We start from the raw sequence: 16,379 nt of genomic DNA on the forward strand, positions 1-16,379 counted from the left end.
TGTCCTTGAGACTTATTAATTGTCATGGCAAACGATACTATTATGAAAAACTGTCTTCGTTGGAATATAATTGGGACGGTTTCATTTGTTGGTACCATATTCATTCTTGGAATCAAAGCAATATGACCAACATTGTTACCCGTTAAGACTTCACATTCTATGACATGATTTCCAAGCTTCCTAACTTGTAGCCTTGTACCATTTCAAAGACCACTGGATTGGTCAATATTCCTCAGTAACATCACCGGAACACCAACCTTGAGTATTAATTTATGTGGAGGCAAACCAGAGCAATTTATGCTATTCAGTAATTCAGGACCATAGAGATCTAGTTGACTCTCCATATTCCCTTCATCCATACAAATGGAATCCGAACTAAGATATAATTTTTCCCCTCCAGGAATGATAGCCATCAGATGGTTGTTGACCTCTTCAACGATGTCTAGTGTGGGAGCCATTACAGTTCTTGCTTTGAAAAAATCCTTTGAGGACATGTTTTCCAAAATATTTGGATAAGAAAAATAAACTAACTCGTCAAATGCATGGTCCGAAGAAGGAATAACAATATCTCCTGGAAGACATATCTCAGATTCACCATCCATATTGTCACCTATTAGACCATCACCAACTTTCAATAACCACTCACCAAATTGCTCTGTCTCATCTTGATCTGAAGCAGTCGTCCCTACAGAGAGTCTCATGTTTTTTGTTAGTTTGAGCACCTGACAAAACTTCCAAAGGTAAGACGAATTCACAGTTGAATGAACGATATCTTGTCTCGATCCTCGTGGAATGACAGGAAGAATTTTTCTAAAGTCTCCACCTAGTACAACCACTTTTCCTCCAAAAAGCAAATCTTTTCTATATGTTGGAGAACACCTCATGATATCACCCAAGCATTTATCAAGTGCTTCATAGCAGTACCTACTAACCATTGGAGCCTCATCCCAAATTATAAGTTTGGCTTTCAACAGCAACATTGCTTGAGAAGAACCAAGTTTGATGTTACATACAGAATCCTCAGTTATATTCAACGGTATTTTGAATCTTGAGTGTGCCATTCTTCCATTGGTAAGAAGTAAAGACGCAATACCACTCGAAGCAACGTTTAACACTATATCACCCCTTAAGCGAATCTCAGCAGACATAAGGTTCCAGAGAAATGTTTTTCCAGTACCTCCATGACCATACACAAAGAAAAAACCCCCTTCATCACAATACACAGCTGTAACAATTTTATCGAATGCATATCTCTGCTCAAGTGTTGCGATGGCTAACATGTCTGAGGTATTTTTCTTTAAATCATCCCTGTTAAAGTTTAGCTCTTCCCTTATAACCCTTTCGGTTAACAAAGAATTATCAACTTCAGTTGCTAAAGGCATAGGAGGATAGTCTTTCAAGGTTTTACATAGGAATATAAGATCTTGTCTATATCCATTAAGCACAACTGCTTAATCTCATCATCTGACATTGTTAACTCTGCATATTATACGATACTGTAAAAATTCAATCAAACTAAAAATGATCAATAAGGAAGAACTTTTATCATTGTAATTAATAGAAACTCACCGCTCATGTTCATCACGGCTCTCTGTCGATACAAAATATCATCTGAGAGTTCATGCCAACATCTATCCCAGACATGTTCTGGTCTTGAGATATTGTTGGATGTTAATAGAATGACAAATAACCTCCTAACATATGATCCTGAATTCTTTGTCATCTTGCAAGAGTCCAAGGGCGAAGCATGCATCTCTATATGTAGCATAAATTGTTCCTCCTACTATTCTTATATCTCGAAAACTCACACATCCTCTTTGAGTATTCAAGAGAAGTTATTGGTAATATTCTTCGGTATTTGCTGCAAAAAACTTGGTTAAAATCCCACTTTTAAGTTGGTAAATGGATTAAGCTACTCTATTTTAATTATTATGTAGCTTCACATCCGCATAAGAATAATTTTTCTAAAAAATATAAAAAAATAAAAAATTGTATAATCTACAGATTATAACTGTTGAAAGTTAGTTGAACATTTATTTTCTAGTGTAGATAAATCGAATAAAATGGACGTGGGGTATAGGCTGTTAAGATTTTAAATTTACATGATTAAATAAGTAAGATCAAAATTGAATATAAACTCATCATTACCTGCAGGTACATGAGTCAACCTTCCAATTGCGAATCCTTTCTTTCGAGGAAACCATTTTGAAGAATCATCCTTCCAAACAAACTTGGTTGGAAACTCAGCATAAGTCAGACTTCGAGCATAGGGATATGACATGTTCGTCGCCATCCATCCCAAAAACATGGACTTATGAGATATTGCTCTTTCGACGATATCATTCACATTAGAAGCTTCACCATAGACCACATGTTGCTCATCCTCCAAATGGAATGGAAGTCTAATCACAAATGGTTCTTTCTCTTGGATTTCGTATCCAAATAGACGCCAGACTGCCTCACATGCCGAAATGTACCTACAATCGTAGTAATTCCTAATTTCGTCAACAACTTGTGTGGCTTCTGACGGATCACCAGCATTATATAGAGTAGCTGTTACGCGGTCATTACCCTTGTGTACATACTTAAACAGATACTTAATAGAACTTGTTTGGCATGTGTATTCCACATTTATGTGGCACCCGAACTTGAGCAACAATTCTGGATTATACGGAACAATGAACTTATTGTCTAGTACACATTCCCTTTTCTTCACTGTTCGACCGTTATCAGTACGCCTATATTTGGAAAATCTGGCCTCATCAATGAGTGTTCGCTGTTTAAACTCTTTAGGATAGAACTTTGAACAGGATCCATTCTTCATGCAAGGTGAATTCTTGTTGTACGGACCACATAGACCATGTACCATGTAATTTTGAACAGCTCCATGTAGATTTGGCCTTTCATTTTCATCAGGAATCTCAGCTGTTATATGTTTGTCTATGTCATCTGGTGTTTGTGGTTTGAACTCGTTACTCATGAATAAAAGGATATGTGCATGCGGAAGCCCTCTCTTTTGAAACTCTACAGTGCAAACGTCTGAAAATTGAAAAAGACAAATGAGCAAAGCATTACAAACAACATAAGATTTTAATAAAGCGTTGCATAAACATAGACTTACATCCCAAAATTTTGCCAAAGATTTTTCCCTCTTTGAGGTCATTGATCAAACCATCAAGCTTGATCTTGAAAACTCGACACAATATATCAGGACGGTCTTCTGCCTTTAATCCAATGGAAGTCACTTCTCTTTTTATCTCATCCCATTCAGGGTTACAGATCATGGTGATAAAATAGCTAGGATATCCTACATATCTGCAAATTGAAAATACATCTTTACAATTATTCATCATATACCTAGGTCCACCGGTAAAAGTACTGGGAAGAATGATTCTTTTGCCAAGCCTTGCAGCATCTACATCCCCGTTTATAAACTTTCATGTAGACATTTATATTTATCAACCCTCAACTATGGTTGTTTATACCTAAAGAAGTTTAACCTCTCTGATTCCACCATTGTGTAGGCATCTACCAGAAACTGTTGGAATAATCTCTTTGATCTCAGAATTAACGGAGATTCACCCGTCTTTTTCTGTAGTCAAAAAACAAAAAATTATCGCAAAGTGATTGTTTTGTTTATCTTTGTAGGTCTAGCGGAGATAGAATCTGATGTTGCAATACCCAAATGAAATCCATCCTCCCCATACAGAAACAACAATGGATATTGCAAGGCTAAATAAGATGGATGAAAAATATCAATCCGCTGGAGCTTTCTAGATTGACTCTCTATAATAATATCCCTATCTTTGCTAAGTTGTTCGACATCGCCAACAATCAATGCAGCCACTTCAGATGCAGATGGCAAGTTGTATGTCCTGTCATCTGTAGTCCTTTTACTAATCAACTTAAGCTTTATGTTTGTGCAATTTTCCTGTTTGGTACCTATCTCTTGCATATCGAAAACTCTTTGCCAAACTATTATATTTATCTAGCATGTTTCTTAATATTGCCACAATTTTCCTATCCCGCTCATTTATAGCTTCATTGGAACTGCGAAAAAAAAAAACAATAAAATTTATGTTATTTTCTCTCACAGATAAGAAATAACTATAAAATTTGACTGGTTGCATGAAAATTACCGAAGTGTGCCTATTCGATTATCAATCTCATTTTCTGTGTCATAGATATATAGCTGGGCAAATGTTGGTCGCAAACTATCAGGAGGAAGTAAGCTACCAATGTTATAGTAGTTTTGACCCCCAAGCTTAAAAATTGGAAGAGCAGTCCCATTGTTCACCCCACGGTCAATTTTTCCAGCCATTGATGTAAAACAAAACATTGAATTAAATGTCCTTATATTTTTTAGGAAATGAATACTTCTTTGATTTCCTCCAATATGAAGCTGAATGAGCTCATCAGGAGGCACAGAAAGTAGAGGAAGCTCGATCTTTCCTTCCATACAACATAATGAAAACTTTGGTTGGGGCGACTGTTTGAATTTAGCAAGCCTTTCTCAAGACCACATCCATGCTTTACAGTGTTGACATTGATAAATAGGATTTCCTATATCCCAGACACCTGCCGAATGAACTCTCTTTAGCTACTCAGTTGTCATACCGATACAATTTAGTCCATGATGTACACAAAGATGTAAATAAACATACAGATAAAAATTTTACATATTGTCTAAGGTTTCAGAGGATGGTATAAAATTATCTTTCATATCCACATCCAACATTGAATCATCATAACCATTCAAAATTACAGTAAAAAAAATTATAAAAAATGCAAACATAATCATTTTGATGTATTACTAATAAATCATATCTCATGCAAACTACAAATTTAAATTCTTGATATAATGAGAAATTATCTTCATCATCAACAAAAGGGTCAACATGTTGGCCACTGTGTGTGTCAGCGCTTGGTGGGTGCGTCTTAACAGTCGATAAATTTATATCTTCATAAAGTTGTGCCAAATTAATAGCCACCGAAGCAACAACAGAGAAAGATTGTCCTTTTTGCATCCCAATTATAGTAGAACTTCTTTACAAAAAAGTTCAATTTTATTCAATTAAACCATAGAAACTATAGGAAAAAAATATAATAATGATGATCATCTTTTCTAAATTACCTTTCTGTTAGGCACGATCTGTGGGAACTGAAGTGTGATGAAAGCTGATTTTGCGGAACGACTTTAGTTATATTATTGGCAGGTCCTTCTACACTGGAGTATGCTAGAATTGTAATAAATCTATGTTATATAAATGGTCTCTGATGAAGTATACTGTTTGCTAAATATTGGTGTATGAATCATTTGGCTTTTATTAATTATACGTACTATTTGTTAACATGGACAGTGGAGTTTTGTCAATGAGGGATCCATCTGTAGAGTTAAAGATTTAGTTATTAACTCTGATGTAGAAGGTCTTACATAATTATGAGGAGTATTTTCCTGTCCAAAAATTCCATGCGAGGCACAGTGTACACCATATATAGATAGTTGCTTCCCTATGAATGAGTAATGAGAAATATATATAAAATTTTCGTCATTAAACCGATATAAATTAAATTTAGATAAATATGAGTCAATTACAGTGAGAAAAATGTCACATTTATCCTCACTGAATTGTAAATTGAGAATATTAGATGAGGTACCAATTTCTCAAAACAATGTTCTTTGACTTGTAGTAATATGATGCACATTTTTATATACGTCAAAATTTGTATTATTGTTGTTCTTCGACACTGTTAAGTCAAGAAAAATAAATGAAACATAAATAATAATTATTCAATTAACTAATCTCGTATTTGATTTTATATAATTTTAGTAGTATACTTTCTTAGATTTAAATTTTTTTGTATTGGTTTAGTTTTATTGAATTATTTTTTAAATTATTAAACTAAATCAATGAGTATCTATATCAAATTATTTAAAATATACCCAGTCATGACTTAAAAATAAATACAATTCAATTTAAATAATAAATAAAACTCTAAATTTAAATATATATAATTTTAAAATTTTAATTTATTTAAATTGAGTTAAATAGATCTACACAAAAGCATCAAATTTTATATTTTCTCAATTAGTATAGAGTTTTATGTATTAATTTAGATTAAATAGTATATTATTTTAAATTATGATAGAGTATATCTTAAATAATATTAAATAATTAATTAACCTAAATAGTACATGAAGATTTGAAGATTGCATAGTTTTTATGTAATTTATAGCTTATTAAATATGAATTTTAAAAAAATTATAAAGATGAATAGTTATTTATAGTTTTTTAAATCACTAAACTAAAAGATTTAAAAAATTATGTATAGTATAAACTAATTCGCTAATATTCTCTTCCATGATGATAGTTTAAACTGTATTTCCCATAAAAAATAGAAATTAAAAAAGTTTTAGAAGAACACTTACCAGAAGCACAAAAGAAAGCAAACTCATTATCATCAAGTCTTTTTCGTTTTCTTGCCAAAATTATCTTTCGTCTTAACCTTGCAACCTTGGATTATGTGATTGGAGTGGGATACATTATCGTTGTTAACTCACTTATTTACAATGTAATTCTCCCGCAACAATGAGCTATGAATACAAATTTTTAAATTTTAATACTTATCTTGAAGTTAAATTTTAAATATCCATTAACTTACAATACTGATTATTTATTGATTAATTTATGAGGTATCAATTTTTACTTAAAAAATAAAAAATTTAATTTTTAAATATGTAAAAATATATTAACAGTGACTTTTAATTCACAAATTAATAATCTAATTAAAAGGGGTATATATATATATATATATAAGCCAAATGAATTTAAATATAGCTATCTTAAGCAAACTAATTTTTATATTATATACTATTAAATAATTAATTGAAAATATACACTCCTGCACGACAATTTTTTAATTTGAATTTAGAAGTGATTAATAAATCACATTTTTTTAATCAACGTATAACAAAAAAAAATTAGTTAAAGACAAAATATTCAACACAAAATAGTTTTAGTCATTTAAAATTTAAATATTAAAAATTAAATACAACTCTGTGGTATGTTTCAATAATAATAATAATAATAATAATAATAATAATAATAATATAATTTTAAAAGGTAGTATTGCATGTTTTCTGTGATATGTAATTTTTAAATTTATTTTATAAATAATAAAGTAATTTTTTTGGATAATTACATTAAGTGAATAATAAAAATTAGTATCCAAATTAACAAACTTTAACATATTTGATAAAAGAAAATGAAACTTACATAAAACATATAAAACTTACATAAAATATAGTGTATTGTGTAGTAACAACACTTTTAGAGAGTGTATAATAGTCTTATTTTTCTCAAATATTTAATAATTATACAAATATTATTTATCTTCAATTACTAAGCTAATAAGTTTATAACATGTGAACAGTAAAAAAAAATAAAACTGTAAAGAAGTTCAATAAAATAAAATGAAAATACTAATCAATAGAAGACTAATCAACACTTAAAAAATTTATTTGAAATGAAAAAAAATAGATAAAACTTACATAAAGATGTGATGCAATGTGTAACAGTAACACCTTCAAAAAATATCTAATAATCAAATATTGAATATGATAGATTATGTGTAATTATAGAGTTCTTATATAGAACTATTATATTTTGGGCTGGGCTAAAATTTTAATGTGTATATGTTATAATTTGTTAGAAAGAATCAAAGATATTATTTTATTTTAAATCAATAGTTTTCTTTTTTGAATGAAATTAAAAGTTTCTATTTACGGAGTCATAAATATAATATAACCTACTTTAGTGAGTCACAGCACCATTCGACACCAACACCCTAACCATCACTCTCATTCAGTAATTACTTTCATTTAATAATAAAAAATAATAGTAATTACTCTCATTCGTATTGCATTAGTCAAAAAAAGCTGTATTCTAAAGCCTTCCATCAATTTTAATAAAAAATAAATAACGTATAAAATAATATATTTATATATATGTTTAATACGCTAATAAGAAGAAAGTACTTCTAGTGTCATTAGCATGTCCAAAAAAACATAAATAATTAAATAAAATAAAACAATAATTGTTCAATTTAAAATTCAAAATACTTTAAAAATTGAATTGTATCTATTCTCTCAATAAACAATAGCTATAGCTAAGACTCCACCAAACCTTCAAAACATGCTCCTTTATCTCCATTACATGAAAAATTTCATGTTTCACAGCAGCTATTTTTTAATGGAAGAAGCACCAGACATGTTAAACTCATCCAACAGGTGCTTCAAACAAAACAAAACAAAAAAGTATAATTAAGATTTTAACCAAAAAATAAAATCTGACATACGAAAGAGGTCATATAAGTGAAGACCAAATGAATACCCTGATAACAGATTTTTTTAATAACAGACAGATTTTTCACGATTGGATCAGGTGACTCATCACAAACAGAACATCCATCTTTACCTCGAGACTATATAGAAAAACAATGAAAAAATAAATAAATAACACCTCATATTTGGCAAAGTAAGCCTTAATATACATAGTCTAAAATCAACAAAAAATAAAGAAAAAAATCATACCTAAACAGGGTTAACAGGACCAGCAGGGGGTACATCAGATTTTACCGGGCCTTGATTGTCCCTCCACCTCGGAATCAGAACGTATCACCGATACATCATAAGAATCGCACCATCCAGTAGTTTCTACTTCGACCTTGAATAGAAACTCCTTATCAAGGAAAAACTCATTAAAACCAATAGGATCTTTGCTTGCTTCCCCTTTTTTCTACACCAAAAATTTTATATTTTTATCGTGTTAAATAAATAAACATCTCTTATTGACAATCATAATGTGATCAACGAATTTGGTTTCACATACATTCAACTCTTTCACCATCTCAGTACAGGTTCGTCCGAATAGAGCTACGACCTCCTTATCGAACACAACGAAATTCGTTGTAGCAGTACCATCAAAAACCAACAAATTCAACTTATACCTGTTTTCTTATTCAAAAACATCAATTAACACATGGCCTATCAGCCTTTAGTTACAACAAAATCATAAAAATTATATTCAATATAATTTAGATGCTCAAACACAATTATTTTTAGATTTATCAGTTTTCTAGATTTTAACCTAGCAAAAGAGACTTTGGTATAAAATTGTTGTAGGTATATGAATTTTTTCTGTGCACTCTATCTTTGTTTGCCATTTTTTTTTGTGGCTAGACCATATTTCCATCAGCCAAAGCAGCTTTTGTTTTTAATAATTATTGGTATTAAGCCAGATATTGCTAAATCATTTAAAAATCAACATAATCAATTAGTTAACTATATTGCTTTTTTATGAAAAGATTGCACAAATAAGTTTAATTAGAGTCATACCTGTCAACCACATTATTCACGTCCCTATTACAGCCGTCGCAGAAGTATTCATCCGCATTAGCTTCTGCCTTCACGCTGCAAAGACATGATTTATACCACCAACTTGAAACGGGTTCAACATCAAGAACAGTGGCCCGAACAACATAGAATCCAACCTACATAGGAATAGTGTGAAAGTAAAAAAAAAAATAATGAACCAAACGAAAAAAAAGTAGTTTTCTATAAAGCACTCACATCCGCAACCGCACGTAACTCCTTTATTGTCTTCCTCCTAGTGGAATATAAAACCTCATCTTCATCAAGATATGCCGGTTTGCCAGAAATCACAGATAGGTACTGCGAGATCTCTCTATAGTACACGCTACTTATCAATCACAACGCCACAAATATACAGTCAATATGTACAACCATAAATAATTCACAATATTGGTACAATACCTTTTTCGAAGCATCAAAGCCTCGGGAATATCCGGATTTATCAAGAGTCTAGTACCATACATAATGTTTTGCACAATATTGGTACCGATATATAACAATCATTGCTTAAATGAGTTGTACAATTATACATGACAGAAGAATTATCGAATGGAAAGTAACCAAAAGTATCCTTAGATTTAAAAAAACAACTATAATCTACTACGAACCTAATTAATTATTAAAATTTTTTATTTCAGCAATGACATATAAAAAAATATTTAATGCAACTATAAAATAAGAAAAAGTATTATATAATAACTAAAATATAGTTTAAAATTATATGTTGATTTACAATAAAAAAAAGAAATAAAAAACTGATGATACCTCGTTTATTCAATTTTATATACTAATAGTTTATATCACTTCAACCAATTAAATTTTAAAAATTAAAAACAAAAAAGAGAATTTCCAACAATATTTAAAAGAATCTTATTACTTGTTTCATTTTCAATTCCTTCCTTTCGGGTCAAAAACGCGGGCTGCTGGTGGGGCTGAATGCGTATCCGCTTTGGGACTTGAAGGATTTTCTGTTCTGACCTTCCTGAGCACGAGAGGCGTAATTTCATTATAGTTCTATGATTCATAGTATCATTTTCTATTTGATACCTTTGAATTCCATATTCGAAGTTGCGATCGAATCGATTACTTGAAAGAGAGTGTTAACATAAAATTCTTATCACTATTAGTCTTTTATCTCATTTCAGCAATTTACACACAAACTATTAATTTTTTATCACTGAAAGAGAGTGTTAACTCCTTTCGCATCTCAATAATTAGTAGAAAGAGTTACAATAAGATATAATCATTTGATAGTAATCAAATTCTCATACTTTCAGTATTTTTTACTCTTGCAAATTGAAAAATAACTATTAGAGTTGTTGATCGCCCGATGTCAGAAAACCCTTGATCCGGTCCACCATCTCTCCAAGAACAACAATATTAAGCTTTAAACTGTAGAGAAAATACGAATTATTTAGAAAATAAAAAAATTAATTATATAAACATATTAAGTGGTGAGTAAGGGTTGTTGGAAAAAACGCACCCGTCATTCTCAATATGAATGACCATCATGTTAATAAGTTTGACATCGTTCACATATTTTCTCTCACCCTCTACACCGGTCATAACTCCACCAACGTCTTAAATAAATATCAAATAGAAAAATGTACACAAATCACACGTTTTAGTGATATTTTATCATAATTACAAAACAAAAATTAACTTGTGTACATGCCATAAATTATACACTTACCAACCAAAAAAGGATGATGAGAAGAGTATCCCATAATTTCCCTAAAAGGGACCAACTTAATACCATATAATGGTATTGCATCACAAAAAGAGGGTAAGACAGTAGTTCTATCTTGAAAAAACAACCGAAATTGATGCGATGTTGTGCGATACAACCGACAGTCGTTGCTAACTCCAAAGTATGTAAAAATATACACAGTTCCCTCTGATATCAATGATTGAAACACAGATATCAGATCCTCACCTACAGAAGCATGCATAGTTGTTTCCTATTTTTTCACAAAGCAAAAAATTTAATTATTCACTTTCTACACACCCTACAAATAAGGTCCAACTAAATAAACAAACAAAATTTATAAAAAATATTTCGTTCAATAGTTATAATCGAATAAATTAAAAATATGATTTAAATCTAAAATATTAAGTATCAAGCATTAATAACGGATTTATATTCACCCAAAAGGAAGAATATACATATAATGAATTCAAATATTTAATACTTTAATTGTTTTTTATTATTATTTTTTAACCATAGATATTAGAAAGGAAAAATGTGCGATGACAATCATGCATGAACATTAAGTGTTATGTAGAAGAGGGTCAAGATTAATGACAATCATGAATATGCGTTAGTAATGCCTTTATATATTTTTCTCTCAATCATGTATAACAAAATTTATAATTTTATATAACTATTTATGAGAATTTGGTTAAGAATCCCCCAAATCCCCCTCTTTACTGGCCGAATACCCCTCACTCCTTGGAGCCCTTGTTTCTCTTTTCCCTTATAATTCCCCATGTCCGACAGTCAAACTTTTTAATTTTTTTTCCTGGTGTACATTTTTTTTAAAGGAAGAGTTAGTTTTATATTTTTCACATATATTTTGTTCTTTTCTATACATATGCGTGCCAGCACAAATTCGGCATACTCACCCACTAATTCTTTATCAATTTTCGTAAATTAATTATGTAATTCGTAAATAATCATGACCCTTTTTTCTCGTTTTTTAACATATTTATTTCCTTTAAAAAAAGAAAAAAAAATTTTTCCAATTCTTAGACTTTGAAATTTTTGGCTGATTTTAGATTGATCTCCTAACCTATTCAATAGTACTAATACTAAATGATTGATCCGCTAAAATTCTACCCGCTAAATTTTTTAAACATTTCTGCAAACTTTTCAATATTTCTTTCTTATCAAAAAAGATTATTAAAAAGTGTTTTGGCTAATTTGTTATTAATTCATTTTATACTTATAACTAACTACCCTTTCAAATTTTTTTTTCATTTAGTTGGATTTCTAATAAAAAGTTAATTAAAACTATCCAAATTTTTTAAGTAAATACTTATTCTCAGTCAAATAAAACTGTAAAATATTCATTTATTTAGAATCAGGGAGTAACATATAATCTTTTAGATTTTATAAGACAATAAAAAGAAAAATACGAATAAAGATAAATTAGATAATTGAACATTAAAAATTCTTAGAACTAATTATATATTTGCATATAAATTAAAATATTTTCTTTTTTAGATGATGTGTGTGAATATTAATATCTATTTGACTTATAGTGTAAGTTAAAATATTTAAAAAAAATAGCTAATAAAAAATACTAAAATATTGTAGAATTTAACCTAAATAATAGTACAAACTATTTGAACGTACAAACTAAAAATGTTTTACATGATAACTGCATACTAATTAAACACTTAACTTCATAGAAAATAAAAATTGAAAAAACCTTATACTAACATTCTTTTCCAATTTTTTTTGTGTATAATCTTTTTTTCGCCTTAACTTTTATATTGTTTTTGTTATTGTTGTATATATACATATTTTGTCCCTCTCCATCAACGTATTCTTAAACCTTTTAAAATCTCGAATGGTCAAACTCAAAAGAGAGTGATAAATATAGATTAATTCCTAAATATGTCTCTAAAATATTTTTAATCAAAGAATTTAATTTTTAATAAATTTTAATTATTAAATTAGTTTTAAATTTTTATGTTATTAAACATATCAATTTTAATGTCAAATTTTGATAATAGTTAGACAAATTAATCTCTGTCATTATTTAATAAAAAACATAACAGCTTTTAAAAAATTTTAAATTTTCATATTCATCTCTTTATATAACTACAATCTTCACGTTGACTTGTGTAGTAAAATAAAAGTTTGTAAATTGATTTGGTGTTTCAAATTTTTAGAGGACTAAAGTACATCTTTTAATTTTAGTGTTACCCTTTCAGTGATGTTTAACAACAATGTTAAAATTTGGTGTGTTTCTTTGTATGTGAGACCACAAATTTAATTTGAGGATCGAATTTATGACTTTTAATTTTTTTTTTAAACATACAAATTTCAGGGTCAAATTTTTTTTAATACAAATCTTACTCTTAGATTTATATTTTGGTATTAAAAAAATTTTACATGTGTAGTTTGAATCATCTAATTTGTTTTAAGATAAAAAAAAAGTTATCTTAACACAAATTGAACCTTTCAATTTGTGCATTATGAAATGTAATTTTTAATTAGATTTGTCTACAAATTTTATTATTATTCAAATTTGATGGTCTAATTTGTTATTTAAAGTTAAAAAAAAACTCATATCAGAAAAAAATATACCAATTTATCATTACATTAAATTACATACAATCTTTTTCTATTTCCAAAAAAGATTAACCGATGGTCTCAAGAAAAGCATAAAACTGTTGAGATTGAAATTGTAATAATTATGAGAGTGAGGATCATACAAATATGGGACTACGTGTATAAAAACAGAGAAATAATTGTGTGGATGAATAAATTAGAAGTACTTGCTCATCCATCAACACCATTTCAATGGAGCTATTGGATTTGGAGTCTTTGAATTTTGGTAAAGACCAGAGTCTGATTACTCTGACATGAATCTTCCAGTTCTCTTTTGGCGGTGCAATCATCTCTAACAAATCATATTGTCTATCCATTTTTTCTCTAGAGAAAAAAATAAGAGCAAACATAAATTGTAGCAAGTATGTATGGTAACAGTATAAGACCATACTTCCTAGGCTTTTATAGCAACTAAGAAGAGGTATATTTTTTAGGTAAATCATTTTAAAATTAGACTGCATCCAAAATCATATTTTTTTTCATAATCCAAAAGAAGAAAAAATCTATCTTGATAATTTAAAAAATGAAAAAAGATTTGAATTAAAAATACAACTCTTATTCTATATCATAAATACTATCAATTCAAAATATACCTAGTAAAAAAAGATATGAAAATAAGAGCTGAATCCATGTCTTCCTGTAATTAAAAATATATATATATATATATATATATACGTGTATAATAATACTCTTAATATGTACCAGAAAAATCTATAATTTCATTGCTGTTTTCTAAACCAGGCATCATACGTAGCAAATTTAAGAGAGTTTTATCCTAATCATATGCCTTTTTTATGAGCTTAAATTATTAGAAAAATTAATTTTATAACATAGTATCATATTTTCTATAATTTAAAAATTGAGGCATTGATTTTTATTGACTCCAAAAAAATATTGCAACATAAGACAAATAAAAAAATATATATAAGATTTAGACAAAATAAAAAAAATTACATGAAAAGACGTATTAAAAATATGATCAACTGTATGATAAAATTAATTATATATAGGTCGCATGTAATTTGGGATTAGGATTTTAAATTACATATATTAATGAATTAGTTTAGAGACTTACCATGATTACAACCAAGGTTCTGTGAATAGGAATAGGACCCAATGAAAAATCCATTGGGAAGCTGTTGTTAGGACTGGGCATGTTTGTGTGCAAGTATTTCAAGTAATTGGTTTTTTCTGTGTAATCTGAAACACAAAACACAAAACACACAAGTTGAGATGAATAATCAAATAATCATCTACAAATTTTACAAAAACACAAAGCAGCAGCAGGACAACAGAGCCAGAACCCAAAAATCAAATAATCGTTCAACGATTTCAACAACCGAAGAATAGGTGCACACCAAAGCCACTGACCTTCGAGACAATGACGCCGAGACGACGGCGACAAGACCACCGCGAGCAGGAAGAATCCGACTGAGGATGGGCGCTGAGTGAGGAAGAAGACATCGAACAGGGGATTTGACTTGGAAAACACCGACAGTACAAAGACAGACTCCTCGGACAGCCACGGACGGCAGCAACCGGTCACTCCATTCAGTGGCGGTGGAGGCTAGCTAGGGTTTTCCCTTTTTGTTTTTCTTTGAATGAAGGAATGAATGAAAGTAACAAAAGAGAGGAGGGAGACCAGCAAACAGTAACGTGTCTAACTTTTTTTGTTTTCTTTTGTTTTCTTTATTTATTCTAATTTATAAAAGTAAGAAAAGAGAGGAGGGAGTAACTTGTCTAACTCTTTTTGTTTTCTTTTGTTTTCTTTATTTATTCTAATTTATAAAAGTAACATTAGAGAGGAGGGAGACCAGCAGTAACGTGTTACTCCCTCTTTGTTCTACTTTATTTTTTTTATTTATTCTAATTTATAAAGAGACTACCTGATGATTGATTAAATTTTCTACATATATTTTGGTAAACAAAGAGATTGATTAAAAAAAGTTCTTATTTCTGATCATTGAATATATTCCATCTATTCTAAAATAATTGTTGCTTTAATTTTAACTTTTAGATTTATTAAAAAATTAAAATATTCATTTTAAATGAAGGGAATAAAAGCTGTACTTATTTTAAAACTAAAGAATTATACGATAATAATAATAACAATGATGCTGAATGAGCAAAAGATTTCAATAATGCATGATTTATTCCCAAGTTCTCAAAGTGGTAATCATATCCATGTGAGAGAGGGATTTCCAATGAAAGGTTCAATACATTCTGAAACCGAGTATGCTGTTCATAGTTGAATCTCACTCAACTCTCATTGCAATTGCCAACATATTATCACCAACACTAATATTACATTTATTTCTTCAACGGACTTTCATTTTTTTATATAAGTACTCAAATACTACTACTAATAATAAGTATTTATTAAAAGAAAACACACTCAAATCTTGGATTAAATAAACAAATATACAAAACAACTCTTGTATCAAGTTCTAAGAGATAAATTAATGTTAACACAAATTTTGAAAAATAAACTACTCATATATGGTAGATCCTAATCACTCTCAAACAACCATACTTCATTCAAGTAATAGTTTAAATAAATTATTCTCATATATTATAAATCGAACTGTGTAAAGGCGTGATGAT

General features: G+C 29.3%; 1 protein-coding gene across 1 annotated transcript; it reads right to left on the minus strand.

The window, feature by feature from the left end:
- Positions 1-203: 203 nt before the first annotated feature.
- LOC140183090 (uncharacterized) lies at positions 204-4,321 on the minus strand. Its single transcript, XM_072231101.1, has 5 exons — positions 4,140-4,321; positions 3,943-4,050; positions 3,122-3,315; positions 2,149-3,039; positions 204-1,393 (listed from the first exon to the last, which is right to left on the minus strand). The coding sequence occupies exons 1-5, from the start codon at positions 4,319-4,321 to the stop codon at positions 204-206; spliced, it is 2,565 nt and encodes an 854-aa protein (XP_072087202.1).
- Positions 4,322-16,379: the final 12,058 nt, after the last annotated feature.

This window comes from Arachis hypogaea, chromosome 20, assembly GCF_003086295.3.
Source record: "Arachis hypogaea cultivar Tifrunner chromosome 20, arahy.Tifrunner.gnm2.J5K5, whole genome shotgun sequence".
Classification (NCBI taxonomy): Eukaryota; Viridiplantae; Streptophyta; class Magnoliopsida; order Fabales; family Fabaceae; genus Arachis; species Arachis hypogaea.